This window comes from Tupaia chinensis, unplaced genomic scaffold, assembly GCF_000334495.1.
Source record: "Tupaia chinensis unplaced genomic scaffold, TupChi_1.0 Scaffold000355_1, whole genome shotgun sequence".
Lineage (NCBI taxonomy): Eukaryota > Metazoa > Chordata > Mammalia > Scandentia > Tupaiidae > Tupaia > Tupaia belangeri.
Genome location: NW_006159850.1, coordinates 4,611,468 through 4,625,497, shown reverse-complemented (window position 1 = coordinate 4,625,497; position 14,030 = coordinate 4,611,468). Strand labels below are relative to the sequence as shown.

Genomic DNA, 14,030 nt, shown 5'->3' with positions numbered 1-14,030 from the left:
GGAATGCCGCCCAGTGCTAAAGGAAGTTAGAAGCATCAGTGTTGCAGACTCAGTTCACACCACTCCTGTGGTGCACTTGTCTGATGTGTCTGTAGGGGGAGCTCCTGAGGCCAGCAGCTCGTGTGGTAGTTAGGGCTGGACTCCCACAGGCCAACTCTGGTTCAAATCCTGGACCTGGTGGCTTGAAAATCATGTCAAACGTGTGCATGTGTGCCCCAAGTCCCAGGAGAACGGAGAAGGGATCGAAGAGTGGGCCATCCCCTCGGGAAAGTGATGTCTCACTTTCCCCCTCTCTGTCTCTCTGCGGGGAGCTCATGTGCCCTGTGGCCAAAACTTAAAAAAAAATAAAATAAAAAGAGGTCCTTGGATTACAAAAAATAAAATGATCTTAATAGATTTAGTCCAAGGAAAGAATTTTAGTAGTTTTAATAATTAAGGGAATTTGTTGAAAAGGTGCTTGTCAATATCCTTGACAGGGTGTGAACACCCCCAAGATGAACCTGTAGAGGCTGGAGCAGTAAACGAATTATTCAGTATAGAGACTGACAGAGGATCCATAAGGCAGCGTAATGACACCGTGAGAAGAAATGGTCTTTCTGGATCTAAGATCAAAAGTGTCCTGTCCCAAGTGAGCTTAGGGGCTGGTGGCCATGCCTGGATTTGTGGCCTTTCAGCAGAAGCCAGTCAGGTCTCACCCTTACATGAGACAGGCACGTGAGGGCTTAGGCACTGATTCACACCCGCCCTGGCAACTGCTCCTGGGCTCCTGGGCTCCACTGCCAGGGCCAGTGGCTGCAGCAGGAGGATGGGCGCCCGTGCATGTGTAAGGGGGAGGCCAGGCCGCCCACCCCCCGCCTGCGGGTGTGTGTTGGGTGCAGGTATGGGGCAGGTCATGGCTGGCAGGCTTCGGGTTCCCTCCAGAGGCCCACTTAATTGAAGAGTTAAGCATCTTCCAGATACAATCCCAGAGAAAGGAATTGAGTCCGAGTATGGAGGTCTGCGGTCTGCCCAGGGAGGGTGGTTTACATCACAGAAAGGCTCCCCGGGGCTGACTTGGATGGGAATTAGGACACAGTGAGGGGCCGAACCTGGACAGGGGTGTGGGACTAGGGGTGTGCACCGCAGCCTCCCCCTTGCCAGGTTCCCTGGTGCGCCCCCACGGAGGGCTCTTGCGCCTAGGCCCTAGGCAGCTCGGAGCTGCTCACCGGGCGGAACCAGAGCGCGCTTCATGGGGAGGGTATGGTGTGCACAGCTGTGCCCGCAGCATGGCCCTCCTGCCCTCGCTGGCAGCTTTCCCACTCCCTCCCCAGCCCAGAGCAGGGAAAGCGCCTTCCTTCACTGAGCAGAAAGAGGCTCGAGGCTCGTGTCCACAGCTGAGGGCTGCAGGGGAGAGTGAGAGACGTTTTCTCTGCTAAAAGGGAAAGTTAGCTGGTCGTCAAAACCGGGTTTCCCAAGACGACCGGAGATGGCAGATCAGAATGACCCGAGCGGCAGCCAGAGCATTCCCAGCAGTTGTGTTTTCGATCTCGAGTTGTCAATAGTCGATTGTTGGATCGGTGGGAAGCAGGGAGGTTCTCTCCCTCCTGCCGTCGCCACGCTGTGGTCGGGAGCCCACAGCCTGCCCGCTGAACCAGCCCGAACAGCTGTGGTGTTGGGAGACTGACCTTTCGCCTGGATTCCCAGCGCTCGGACCGGGTCACGTTTTATAGCCGTCAGTAGCCCAAAATAGAGTGAAGAGGCTTCTGGAGGGAGACCTTTCCTCAGCCCAGCCATTTCTCTCACACTTCGTATTGGACTAATCCTGACACTTGGGGCTTCTGGTCTTTTCCACTCGTGACTGTCGCAGACTCCGGCATGCTCACACGGAACTCAGGGAGTTATTCCTAGCCAGTCGGTGCGGAAGACCCCACCCAGGGGTGTCCGCAGGTGAGAATCGAAGCGGCCGGCACACTCGGGGAGGGGGAGCAGCTGCGTGGCCGTGCGCGGTTCTCTGGCCAGGGGACTGGTGCTTTCCAGCACAGCCTGGGGCGTGAGAGGACCCAGGAAGACTACGAACCCTTGTGGAATGCAGAAAATTCAGCTTTGCAAAGAGCCATTCTGCACATGGACTCGTCCTCCCACCTCTGCTTCCTAGTCACCATTCTTTCCATCCGTTTTTTCTTTTTTATTTGACATCAGTCTTTTAAAGATACTTTGGGAACGGTAGGAATGAATCAGAAATGGCCTTTGCCCTTACAAAGCTTACAGCCAGAAAAGGAACCCAGAGTGGAAGGAATTGCACAGGCCGCCTGGCCCTGTCACTTAACCAGTGCGTGCATCCTCTTTTATTTAAAGTTTTTGCTACAGGGTGCATGCATTCACTGGAGGGAGGCAGAGAAAGGGAAAGGGAGAACTACCCCCCAGGGGAGATGGCCATGGTAGAGTCCCACCTCCATTCCCCTCTCAGGATTCTGGGCACACATGCACACACGCCTGGTGTGATTTTCAGGCTGCCAGCTCTGGGACTCGAACCACAGTCAACCACAGAGTGCAGTACCTCAACCACCACACCACCCACTGCCCCTCAGTACTTAAAACGGGACTTTTTAAAAGTTGATTTGTGTCAACTTTAACATAAAAATATAACTGTCTGTGAACCACTCCTGTTGTCTGACCACTGAGGTTTTGTTGATGTGTAAGTGGAGGGTACATTGCAACTGTAGGTGCCCTTCAGGCCTAAGAAGATCCGCAGCCGGTGTTGGCACACGCCACTGTCATTGCGCACGGTCTCAAGATGGGTGGGGTGAGGGACAAAGCCTGGGACCAGCCCAGCCATTGAAATGCTCTTCTCTACGTTCACTTGGTCCCAGCTGGTCATCCGTGACTCCCACCAGATGGTCCTGGGTTTGCATCCCCACTCTTTGGGAGTCACGTGGAACAAACCTGGGCCTCTTCTGTGCCCTGGGGCTTAAACGCGTAAAGATCTCACGGTCTTCAGAAGCCTAAGCCACTGACCCCATGGCTGCATCTTTTCCTCAGGTGACAATTTTGAGTCCTTTCTCCTGTTAACAGGAATTAGAAGTGAAATGGTCCTATAAGATTTTTACAACGGTTGTAAAGCTGCTCTTTATAGGCGTTCTAGGTCATGTGTTTGCGATTCTTACCCAAGAGTCAAAAGGTCAGTTCTGTACCAGATGTACTGAGATGTTTGCTTTTATTTAACAATATCCAGTCTTTCTGTTAGTATGTAATTCATCTATGAGTGGCAGACACTTAAAGTAATAGTGGTTTGAACAATAGAAGCTGGAAGGTTGGCAGCCCAGGGCCGATTCTGCTCTTTGGTGCAATTAGTGGACCCAGATTTCAATCTTAATGTCCAGCCCAGAAAAACCTTCAGCTCCAAAGTTACCTCATGGCCCAAGATAGCTGCTCTGATGCCAGCCATCACACTGCCTTCCAGCCTGCTGTGGGATGGACCAAGAAAATGATGAGCAAAGGGAATGAATGCTCCTGCCATCTTTTAAGGTCGCAAAAGCTGCTGCAAGACACCCTGTTTATACCTCATTGGCCAGAATTCAGTCACATGACTGCCCCTAGCCACATCTTTACTCTGGACAGCCATGTGCCTAGCCAAAAAAGGAGGCTTCTGTTCATTTGGAAGAAGAGGCCAGCCCCCTTTGCTCAGCTGCCGCCAAGGTGCTCGGTTCTTGCAAGGAAGCTAAGGCCGCGTTGGGGCGAGGCCCTCACTTCATTCGGTGACTAGCACCACGTCCAGCAGCGCCCGCTCCACACCTGTCCTCACCATGGCCTCCGTTTCCGAGCTCGCCTGCATCTACTCGGCCTTCATCCTGCACGAGGAGGAGGTGACCGTCACGGAGGATAAGACCAGTGCCCTCGTTAAAGCAGCTGGTGTAGACGTGGAACCTTTCTGGCCTGGCTTGTTTGCGAAGGCCCTGGCCAGTGTGGACATCGGGAACCTCGTCTGAATGCAGGGGCAGGTGGACCTGCACCAGCAGCTGGTGCTGCGCCTGCAGGAGGTCCAGCCCCACAGCTGCCGCCCCAGCTGACCAGAAGAAAGGAGAATCTGCAGACTCGGATGGTGACGTGGGCTTTGGTCTTTTTGACTCAGTCTGTTTTGTAATGTGTTCAATAAAAAGCTGAACTCTTAAAAAGGAGGAGGAGGAGGAGGAGGAAGAAGAGGCCAAGCTGTGGGACGGAGACGTGGCTGTGGAGCCTGGCATCCTCCGTGCTCCGTCAGAAGCGTCCTCGTGTTACAGAAGCAGCTGTGGTCACGTGAGGCCCAGCCTGCGCCCGGCTCGTAGCAGTCCTCTGCCGTCGCGTGTCCCCTGCAGTCATGCCAGCGACACTGAGATGATTCTGCTGCGTCTGCGTGCCTCTCGTTCTCCCGCTCCGCTCTTGCCTGAAAGGTTTCGGTGCAAGCGTACCTTTGACGGTAAAGTTGACACTCGTTTTTGGCCGCATTGGTTCATCAGGAAAGTCAGGAGATGCGTCATGACTTCGTCTGAGTGCAGGGGCGGGGGGCCGTGCACCAGCAGCTGGTGCTGCGCCTGCAGGAGGTCCAGCCCCACAGCTGCCGCCCCAGCTGACCAGAAGAAAGGAGAATCTGCAGACTCGGATGGTGACGTGGGCTTTGGTCTTTTTGACTCAGTCTGTTTTGTAATGTGTTCAATAAAAAGCTGAACTCTTAAAAAGGAGGAGGAGGAGGAGGAGGAAGAAGAGGCCAAGCTGTGGGACGGAGACGTGGCTGTGGAGCCTGGCATCCTCCGTGCTCCGTCAGAAGCGTCCTCGTGTTACAGAAGCAGCTGTGGTCACGTGAGGCCCAGCCTGCGCCCGGCTCGTAGCAGTCCTCTGCCGTCGCGTGTCCCCTGCAGTCATGCCAGCGACACTGAGATGATTCTGCTGCGTCTGCGTGCCTCTCGTTCTCCCGCTCCGCTCTTGCCTGAAAGGTTTCGGTGCAAGCGTACCTTTGACGGTAAAGTTGACACTCGTTTTTGGCCGCATTGGTTCATCAGGAAAGTCAGGAGATGCGTCATGACTTTCCCGGCGACCTCATAGGCTATACGTAAGTGAGACGAAATGAGAGTAAGTCCGTCGACTGACACGCGTCGGTTGTCAGGCGCTGCGATTCTGCTCTGTCCCACTACGGTAAGGAAGAAGTTACCCAGTAAACCGATCGCCCACCCTCTGAGAGACGGCAGAGTGGACGCGCATCTCAGAGTTGGTGAAATGAGGCCCCGGGCCCGGGCCCGCTTCCACTTCCTCTCAGGAAGCACGGAGTAAGGTTTGCGTGTGTCAGATGGTTCCCGACCGCGGGGGCTCGCTCGGCCTGTGCCCCCTGAGCTCCCTTACGGTGCATCTTCGTTTTATTTATTTCAGGTTTTTGCCATAGGGCTTGTGCACTTGCCAGAGAAAGAGAAAGTGAGAAATCAGCCCCGGGGTGGGGGGGGGGGGGGGCCACGCCCCAATCCCTTCTCCTCCATTCTCCTCTTGGGACTTGGAGCTTGTGCCGGGATGACTTTCAAGCTACCATGTGTGGGGCTCAAACCGCTCGGTCAGCCATGTGGGAGCCCAGCACCTTAACCACCACGCCACCTGCCATTGCTAATTTTATTTAGTTATTTTCACTGTGGTGTACGAATTAGAACAAATGACCCAATCTGGGAATTCAGTTCGGAGTAAACGTCAGGTATTGACAAACCGAGGTGGCTCCTTCCAAGTGGAGGGTCATGTGAAGTCTCCCATGCTTTGAAGTACGCACTCGACGGAGAGGGCTCAGAGAAAACTGCAGAGAATCCTCTGCTGCTCCCCCATCGTACCCTGCTCACTGTGTTCACTCTGCAGGGACGGGTCCGTGCACGGTTCTGAAGGCCTGCACCCCATCTTCTCCTTTCAGGAAATGAACGGGGTGCTCAAGAGCATGCTCTCAGAGTGGTTCTCCTCGGGGTTCCTGAACCTGGAGCGGGTGACCTGGCATTCGCCATGCGAGGTGCTGCAGAAAGTCAGCGAGTGAGTATTGCAGCTCAGACTGCCCAGGGTCCAGCCGCAGGTGCATTTCACTTTGAGGCTGAAGAAATCCGACCACAGCGTTCCCAAATGCTGCAGCTGTTACTGTGCATGATCCCGGGATTGGTAGAGATGCAGGCGAACCTGGGTTGAAACTGATGTCTGTCGGTCACCTGGGGTCCTCATAGTGAAAGCAAACAGGCCATGTACAGCTTTGGAGGGCCACATTGTCGGGGTGTAGCAACTGGCTGAACCAGGTCTGTGCACAGCGATCCAAACCCACCTCTAGTTCTGGGCTCCTCCCTGGGGTGAAATCAAATGAACTGCCCCTGCAGGGTAGCAGCACATCCAGACACGGCCCCGGCAGCCTGTTGTGGTGCCTCACCACATTCTGTGTCCTCCCGGGAAATCCAAGCCTGGAAGACGGTCTGCAGTTGGATGTGTAACAAAGGCACAAGGCCAGGCCGTCTCCCTGACGACCCAGTGGCATTGGGCAGGGTGGCCGACAGAAGGGAGCTAAGAGGTGGGCATGGTGGCGCTGAGCTGTGGTCCAAAGGACAGGCAGACATGGGGTGCTCAGCGGGCCCTGGGTAGGGTTGGTGACAGCCTTCTGCACATGTGCATCCCAAGAGCTGTCGCACTGCACCTCACACAGCAAGAAGAGCCGAGCTCAGTCCCGTGTGTAGTTGCCACTAGTGAGAGCCCCCCACCCAGAACCATCCCCATCAAAACGACTGCCTTAGAACTTTCTGGGCGGGTCCTGGGCATCGCGCTCGCGTCTCCCCGTGGGTGACCGTCCGCCTTGGGCTTGCGTCTCCCCGTGGGTGACCGTCTGCCTTGCTCCGACTCCCATAGGTCAGAGGCCGTGCACCCCGTGAAGAGCTGGATGGACATGAAGCGCCGCGTCGGGCCCTACAGGAGGTGCTACTTCTTTTCTCACTGCTCCACCCCTGGGGAGCCGCTGGTCGTCCTGCACGTGGCTCTGACCGGCGACATCCCCAGCAGCATCCAGGTACCCGTGGTGTGGGGCGTGCCAGGTGTCCCACGACGGCCCTGATTTCGTCTCTCATTTGGTTTTTGCCTTCTTGGCCACCTCCACTGGCAAGGCCTGGTGTGCGGAAGTTCAGCACACAGGATGGGCGGGCGCCTGGCGGGCACGGGATGCCCATCGGGGACTGTTGTTGTGAGGCAGGGACAGCCGTGAGGGAAGGAGAGCGGGAGAGCGAGGCTCAGCTTCCTAGCACTTCCTAAGGGAGTTTAAAAACGTAAGTGGTTGTGATCAGCCTGTCGCCCGGCGGTCATGTGAGCCGCCTCCCATGTGGTCTCCTGCACAGTTCAAGTTCCTGACTGGGGTGGGCAGCCGAGAAACGTGCCAGGCACGTGTGCATACATGCCCAAAATCCCAGAAGGAGGAAGAGATGGAGGAGGAGGGGGTCGCAGCATGGCCATGCCCCATGGAGGGCTTTTTCACTCCCCGCCTTCCCTCTCTGTCTCACCCCAGTGAGCACGTGTGCCCCCACTGGCAAATTAAAAAAAGAGATACATGTTGGAAAATTGACATCCCCTCACCATGCGGCTAATGGGGGCTCAGAGCCCTGCCGTGTGGGGTCATGGGATATGTGTTAGGGGCTTCCTGCGGCAGGCCAATCTGAGGGGTTTGGAGGAGGCTGGCACACGGGCAGGAGAACCGGGGACCATGCTGCAGGGTCTGGGAATGAGAGCAGGTGCCGATGGGGCAGAGGCAGGGAGCCAGGGTGCTCAGCCCAGGGGAGACCAAACAGATGGCAGCGCCTACAGATGGGCCCCCAGGCAGAGCTTCCTAGGGACACCTTGTGTGGAGTAGGGCGGCTGAGTGTGCTCCGGGGCAGCTGGGGACAGCTCCGGGGACGCCTTCCATGTGAGAGAGTCAGCACCTCGCCTGGTTGGTGAGACGTTATTGCAGCCTCTCTCAGGGCGGTGTGGTGGGAGCGATTAAAATAGAGTGTGCATTCCTCTGTACTAAAGGCTCCACTCAGGGACTTCTGCTGGGGGGTGTCCAAGAGTACAGGCGGCCACCTCAGCGTCCGTCAGTGCCCAGGGACAAGAGGGACAGGGGTACACAGCCAGCCTACACCCTGAGTCTTGGCAAATGCCTCCCATGTGTGCAGAATATGCACTTGGCACAGGAGAGCATGTGTGTGCACATTTGTGTGTAAAGGCGTGTGTGACAGCAGGAGGCAGAGAGCGGGCACGGAGTTCCTCAGGAGGCCAGCAGCAAGCATGGGAGAGATTCCAGAATCACTTGTCTTTTTTTTCCCCTCTTTCTAATGTCAAAGAGGCAAAAAAATAAACATTCTTGTCTGTTTTGAAAACTTTAAAAAAGGTCATTGGAATTTTTAAATAAGGAACCACAGATAACCTGCAGACTTGTTCACACACAGGAGATGGTTCAGAGGCGAAGACCAAGAGCAACACGAAGGGAGCTGGGTTCTGTGCACGCGGAGCTCTGCAGAGGGCAAGCCCAGGGGAGGCTGAGTGTGGCTCGGGGATCCCCCCCGCCACCCCATGGCTGCCCCGGCTTCCTTATTGCAGCAGCCCTTACCTTTCCAGGGTCCCAGACCCAGTTGGGAATGTAGCTAAGGCCATTTCCCCAGAGGGGTTGTACACAGACTCACTCCCTGCACAAGCTTGTGGGCCCCCGGCCTACCCCACAGTTCTGGGCTGACACCCCACTTCAAGAATCAGATGCAGCTGGTAGGAGTTAGAGTGGTTTAAATGTGTTCAGAAATGAGCTTAGCACCTGCTTCAGAGCAAGCTGAAAGGTGACCATCTGCTTACAAAAGACCAAAAGGGAGGTAAGTCGCTAGTCACTGAGCTCCTGTGAGGATCTCGGAGTAGCAGAGAGGGTACAGAGCCATGCAGCTGAGCCAGGGCGGTTGTGAAGCCTTCGCCTCCACAGTGTCCCATACAGCCAGGCAGCACGTAGGCTTCTCAGCCATCCTGAGTGGAGGGGGAGTCCTGGCCTTTCACTTTGGAATCGTTTCCTGGGTGGGAGGGTTGGCCACGCTTAGCGCCCACCTGCCGTGTGTTTTCCAGGCGATAGTGAAGGAGGCCCCGCCCTCAGAGACAGAGGAGAAGACCCAGATCGCCGCGGCCATCTTCTACTCCATCAGTCTGACACAGCAAGGGCTGCAGGGCGTGGAGCTGGGGACCTTCCTCATAAAGCGGGTTGTCAAGGAGCTGCAGGTGAGCCTGGCAAGGGCGGCCGTGCCTGGCAGCCCAGGCCCTGGCCTGCGGAAACATGGTCAGCCCCCAGGACCCAGTCTCTGCAGGCACCCAGAGGAAGCCATGAGCTAAAGGGGAGGAGGGGGACGCAGGAAGTGCAGGTGCCCCTTGGCGGGTCCGGAAGCCAGGAGACTGCTAGGGTGGTGGAGATGTGTGGAGAGAAAGCGCCGACCTCCAGTTCCTTTGTCTCCAAGGTGCAGGTGTGTCCGAGGTCCGAGGCCATCGGCTCTGCCCAGGGCAGCCTTGGCCGGTCACCTCCACACTCTGGCCTAAGTGTCAGGAGTGCTCCAGTCCCTTCTGAGTGATGAAGTCGACAGCCATGGTAGTCCTCTCTCTCCAGGGCCTCTGGCCCCCACGTTTTCTCAACATGGCCTGTTGCTGTGGGGGAGCGTGGAAGTCGGGCTGGCAGCGTGATGGGAAACGCACGGGCTTGTCTTACACCCAGCTCCTCTTTCTGCCCTGCAAAATCACTGGCATCCTCTTATCAGAAATGCTTGGGCTCAGCTGGACCAGGGTTATTAGAACAGTCTCCTTGCTCCCTCTCCTCATGGACCACCATGAGTGGAGTCTCATTATTGGGTAAAATGAGGTCGGTGACCAGCTCAGCCCGCTGCTCCCTGCTTCAGGTGGCCTCCGTGCCGGCAGCTGCCAGCAGAGCTCTTCTGTGAGGGTGACGGCGCCGAATTAAAACATTTACACACTTCCCATTAAGGTCAGGATCAATTTGAAATAAGCGAACTTAATATCCAGCTGGCTATCGGCTTTCTTGCTGCCACGCTTCTACCAGAGGGAGGGGGGGGAGCCACTCTGATTAACCTTCTTCCTCCCTTTTTCTTTGAACGGGCCGGACCGGGAGGGGGAACGTGTGAGGGCAGGCCAGGCAGGACCAGGAGGCTTCCCCCACAGATCCTGCTCCTGAGTCTGGGTTGGCACCTTAGCCCAGGAGTCCCCGTGAGGGTACTGCTCAGCCACCCCCGGGCCATGAGCCAGAGTTACCACAGAGAATCTCGAAGGCTAGCCCCTTCACCTTTCTGCCATAAAGTGTTTGTCAGGGTTCATAAAAGTAAAACCCTGGGGACCTGCAGATGACATAAAGGTTACATTGCTAAACTTGCACGTAGTCGACCATGGTTCAAGGCCTGAACTCGGAGGCTTGAGACTCATGCCAGGTGCATGTGTGCCCAGAACCCCAAGAGGAGAGTGGAGGAGGAGGGATTGTGGCATAGCCATCCCCCCTGGGGTGATTTCTTGCTTTCTGTCTCTTTGTCTCTCTGGCAAGCACATCCACTCTATAGCAAAAATCTCTTAAAATAAAATAAAATGGGAACCAGCAGATGGCATATTGGTTATATTGCTGGACTCCCACATGGCTGACCACAGTTCGACTCTTGGACCTGGCAGGTTAAAACTCATGCCAGAAATCCCGAGAGGAGAGTGGAGGAGAAGGACTGCAGCATGGCTATCCCCCCTGGAGGGTTTCTAACTTTCTATATCTCTGTCTCTCTGTCTCTGGTGAGCACACACATCCTGTAGCAAAAACCTCTCTTACAGAAAATAAAGGCAAAACCTTGAGAGCCACCTAAATAATGCCCAGTGAGAGAGCGTGGGCAGGAGAATCACGTCGAGTCTTGTATTCTAGCGGTGCGCTGTCATCTGAACCATAGTCGTCGGGAAAGTCATGACCTTTCAGACTACCCAGTGTAGCTTTGAATTTTAAACGACTGTGAGAAAATACTCGCGGTACCGATTCATAAAGCAGCGTGCACAGTAAGCGTCTCACCCCGAAAACACGAGACAATGACCAGGAGTCAGGCTTTATCCCACTACTGAGAGCAGTTTGCTGTGAGGGGCGGAGCGTGGTTTTTTCTTTTCTTCTGCCGTAAAAACTGTAAAGCGTTCCCTAGTGAGTGCATTGCATTTATCATCAGAAAACGCCAGGGTTTTTGACCAGTCTTGGAGAGCACCATAATTTGAGTGACACTGGCTGAACGGTTTCATACAATGTTGAGAAATGCCTTTGGGACCAGCAGATGGCATAATGGCTGGACTCCCACGTAGTTGACCACGGTTCGAGTCCCGTGTGCGTGCGCGCCCAAGATCCTGAGAGGAGAATGGAGGAGAAGGGATTGTGGCATGGCCATCCCCCCTGGGGGGTGATTTCTTGCTTTCTGTCTCTGTTTTTCTGGTGAGCACACATGCCCCATAGTAAAAAAAAACTGCCCTGTCGCATCCCCTTCTCTCCCTGCCTGTGCCCCCTTGGTATAGCCAGGTCATTGCCGCTCACTCACCATCTCCGGGTGCTTGTCTGCCAGGCATCCACCAGGCCACAGAGGGGTGTGGCAAGGTGGGGGGACCGAGCCCCACTGCGGTGGCCGGCTCCCTGGTTTCAGTCGTGGCCTGATGCACTGGCCTTCTTGTGTGAGGGTGATGGTGCAGTTGGAGCCAGCACCCTGACAGCTTGCCTTTGGGGCGGAGAGGCCTCTGGGGCCTGGTACACGTCTGCCCCAATGAGGTTCCAGGAAAGAGAACGTAGCAGGATCGAATAGTGCTTAGTCAGCCCGTGTCCACTCCCAGGTGTAGCCCAGGGCGTTCTGTGCCGCAGCAGACCTGCTGACTCTGTTTTCTGCCTTCCTTCCCCACTCCAACGTGCCTGACAGAGAGAGTTTCCTCACCTCGGGGCGTTCTCAAGTCTGTCGCCCATCCCTGGGTTCACCAAGTGGCTTCTGGGGCTCCTGAACTCGCAAGCCAAGGAGCGCGGGCGGAGTGAACTGTTCACGGACTCGGAGTGTAAAGAAATCTCTGAGGTCACTGGAGGTCCCGTCAACGAAACACTCAAGGCCTTTCTCAGCAGCAACGAGTGGGTGTCCTCGGAGAGGCTGGTCAGGGCGCTGCAGGCCCCGCTGATGAGGCTCTGCGCCTGGTACCTGTACGGGGAGAAGCACCGCGGCTACGCCCTGAACCCCGTGGCCAACTTCCACCTGCAGAACGGCGCCGTGCTGTGGCGAATCAACTGGATGGCCGACACCAGCTCCCGGGGCCTCGCGGGCTCCTGCGGCCTGATGGTCAACTACCGCTACTACCTGGAGGAGACGGGCCCCAACAGCACCGCCTACCTGGGCTCCAAGCACATCAAAGCTTCCGAGCAGGTCCTCAGCCTGGTGGCCCAGTTTCAGAAAAACAGCAAACTCTAGAATCTGAACCCTCCTAGAGCACACGACCAGCCTCGAAAGGAAAGCCCTCCGGACAGGCCATGGTTATGTGCCAGGCAGAGCCTGCCGCGTAAGCCGGAGTTGGCCTGTGCCCTCTTGCCCACAGCAGGGTGACATGTGAGGCCGTGCCCTCACTCATCACAGGGAAAGTGGGGTGCAGGTGCACATGGAGGAGGTACAGTTCCTGTGCTCTCCAGAAGATTCCGCCCTCGCCTTCGGCCAGCTCTCTCCGAGGACCAGAGCTTTGGCTCCCTGTTGTCGGGAAGCACACGGCCCTGCCAGCTGGCGCCCCGGGGTGGAAAGTCGGCCTCCCAGGACCGGGCGAGCGGCCTGGATGGTAGCCAGTCCTTCGAGCTCACAGAATGGAACTGGACAGTGGTGGCTCCAGCTGCTTCTCCACGCAGCACAGAGGGGTCAAGGGCTCTGCCCCTCTTACCTGTCCGTTCGCAAGCTCATGAATGTACGAAGAGGTTTGTGACTTTGCACTAAACACATGAGATGTCACTGCTTGAGGCCTATGCTGGTGTGTAAGCTAAACTTTCGGTGATTCAGGTTCATAATAGTAAAGAACAAGTTTGTTCTGTACGGCATTAAATACACAGTTACTTACTGGTATTCATCTTTGAGATCAGAGACCCGACAAGGCTGGGGGCAGTGCTGACCCGGCAGCGGGACCCCCAGCCTCCCGCCGGCCTGCCGGGCTATCTAGAAGGAGCAGAGAAGAGGGAAGAGGCTGTCACCACAGCTGTGGGAGGAAGGAGGGCATGTGTGTTTGTACGTCTCTGCGTATGCATAATCGTGTAACCGGTTCCCACCACTCGGCTTGGGCAGGCGGGTCTCTGTGCCTTCCTTTCCATCTTCCTGACCTTTCCATCTTCCTCTGTTGTCGTCTGCAGGTGACTTGTTGCCTCGTGGCCAGTGGTGTGATGGTCATTCAAGCATTCGCGTGCTCTGGACCAGGCAGGAGTGGTCTCCCCTCCGCCTTGCTTCGGGCTCATCTGAGCACCAGGAGCCCAGAGATGCTTGTCGTCAGCAGTCCCGCAGCCAGGCAGGCTCCTGCTGGGCCGGAACCCTTCAGGGCAGGTGTCCCTAGACCCTCCCACGTGCAGACACCTCCCCCAGCTTCCTGTCTTCTTTCTCAGCCTTTGACCTGGGTCTCTAGGATGAGCAGCAGCCTCGTCTCCACAATGCTGTGGGCAGGCCATGCACTCTGGGGTCCCCGAGGCCAGAGTCTCACCCGCTGGCCTTGCCCAGCAGTGTCCCTTCCCCTGCCCTATCCAGCTTTACCCTAAGAGTGAGGGAGTGAGGATGGGTCCCACCCCACAGCCTTGCTGAGAGGGGGGACAGGTCATCGCCGAGGAGGGCCCTGGCACACCAGACAAAGCGGGAGCACCTGGTGGGGGCAGAGTGAGGACTCGGACCCAGGACTGACCAGTGCCCGCTCTCTCTCCTCTCCCCTGATCTGCCTCCCAACCAGACAGACAGACGGAACAGCCTGAGTCAGGCCCAGAGGAGAGCCCAGGGGCAACAGGACAGGCGGGGTGCTCACCGAGA

The 14,030-nt window shown here is 56.4% G+C and overlaps 1 protein-coding gene and 1 pseudogene across 1 annotated transcript in view; both read left to right on the top strand.

The window, feature by feature from the left end:
• MLYCD (malonyl-CoA decarboxylase) overlaps positions 1–13,091 on the top strand; it is a gene marked incomplete at its 5' end in the record, with an annotated part of 16,810 nt that extends 3,719 nt beyond the window's left edge. Inside the window, 4 exon segments of the mRNA XM_006152733.3 lie at positions 5,894–6,006; positions 6,859–7,015; positions 9,079–9,228; positions 11,925–13,091. Coding sequence (XP_006152795.2) covers positions 5,894–6,006; positions 6,859–7,015; positions 9,079–9,228; positions 11,925–12,458 — 954 coding nt within the window.
• Positions 2,437–4,490, top strand: LOC102477296 (60S acidic ribosomal protein P1 pseudogene; annotated as a pseudogene).
• Positions 13,092–14,030: the final 939 nt, after the last annotated feature.